This window comes from Cebus imitator, unplaced genomic scaffold (assembly GCF_001604975.1).
Source record: "Cebus imitator isolate Cc_AM_T3 unplaced genomic scaffold, Cebus_imitator-1.0 Scaffold473, whole genome shotgun sequence".
Lineage (NCBI taxonomy): Eukaryota > Metazoa > Chordata > Mammalia > Primates > Cebidae > Cebus > Cebus imitator.
This window is the reverse complement of record NW_016107788.1, coordinates 1,199,148-1,200,117: the sequence shown is the minus strand read 5'-3', so window position 1 is coordinate 1,200,117 and position 970 is coordinate 1,199,148. Positions and strand designations below refer to the sequence as shown.

The following is a 970-nucleotide window of genomic DNA, read 5'->3' as shown; positions in this document are numbered from 1 at the left end:
AAAAAGGCTACATGACATGCATGTTTGTTCTTATTTTTATATTCAAGGGAGGTGGGGCCAAGCAGTGGAAAGGGGAGGGGTGCTGGAGAAGGCGTCCCCTCCTCTCTCCTACCTTTCAGAGAGTTACCCATTAAGTCCTGCGTTTGGTTCTTGACAAAGGACGCCACAGGGTCCAGTTGATTCCTCTCTGGGGGAGAGGGGAAAGGACACTCCAGTGGGTCCCCAGAGAGCCAAGTGACCCCCGCCCCGTCCAGGCCTGGCCCCTCCCCCTCCAGGCCTGGCCCCTCCCCTCCTGGGGGCGTGGTCCCCAGCATGTCTCGCCCACCCCGCCGCCCAACTTGTCCCAGCACGCACCCACTTTCCCCACAAACACATTCAGCGCGTAGTCCCGGAAGAAAGGCCCCTCCATGCCCAGCAGCAAGGCCTTGGCGCGGGCCTGAAGCTGCTCCGACTGGAAGCGACTGGGGATGAGGGCGGAGCGCAGGTGATTCAGGGCCTCCAGCACCGAGGAGTCGCACTGCAGGCAGCCCCAGCCTCCAGGGGCGCCCAGGCCGGAGAGCAGCAGCAGGGTCAAGGCCAGAGGCATGGCGGGGGCCTTTGTGACGTCACAGAGGGAGCCCCGCCCCCCAGGCGAGGGCGCGGTCAGGAGGCTCAGGGAGCATCAGGGTGTTACAGGCACGTGTTCGCTGAGCACCTACTATGTGCCAAGCATGGTTCTAGGACCTAGAGAGAAAGAGTCAAGAAAAAACAGAAAGCATCTCCTCTACTCCTCTTGGAACTTACGAATTCCTCTTAAATTTATTCATGCAACACATGTTGGTTTTTTTGTTTGTTTTGAGACAGAGTCTTGCTCTGTCTCCCAGGCTGAAGTGCAGTGGTGTGATCCCGGGTCACTGAAAGCTCTACCGCCCCGGTTCAAGCTATTTTCGTGCCTCAGCCTACTGAGTAGCTGGGATTACAGGTGTGTGCC

General features: G+C 58.9%; 1 protein-coding gene across 3 annotated transcripts in view; it reads right to left on the bottom strand.

Annotated features, from left to right (window-relative positions):
* The window catches only part of IZUMO2 (IZUMO family member 2), an 11,260-nt gene extending 10,602 nt beyond the window's left edge, over window positions 1–658 (bottom strand). For all 3 annotated transcript variants that reach the window (XR_005197428.1, XM_017512537.2, XM_037732838.1), the window contains exons 1-2: window positions 355–658; window positions 113–187 (exon numbers count right to left, since the gene is read on the bottom strand). Coding sequence is in view for 2 of the 3 variants with exons in the window: in XM_017512537.2 (XP_017368026.1) it covers window positions 113–187; window positions 355–586 (307 nt within the window). In the remaining variant the exon portion in view is untranslated. The remainder of the gene's footprint in view (window positions 1–112; window positions 188–354) is intronic.
* Window positions 659–970: the final 312 nt, after the last annotated feature.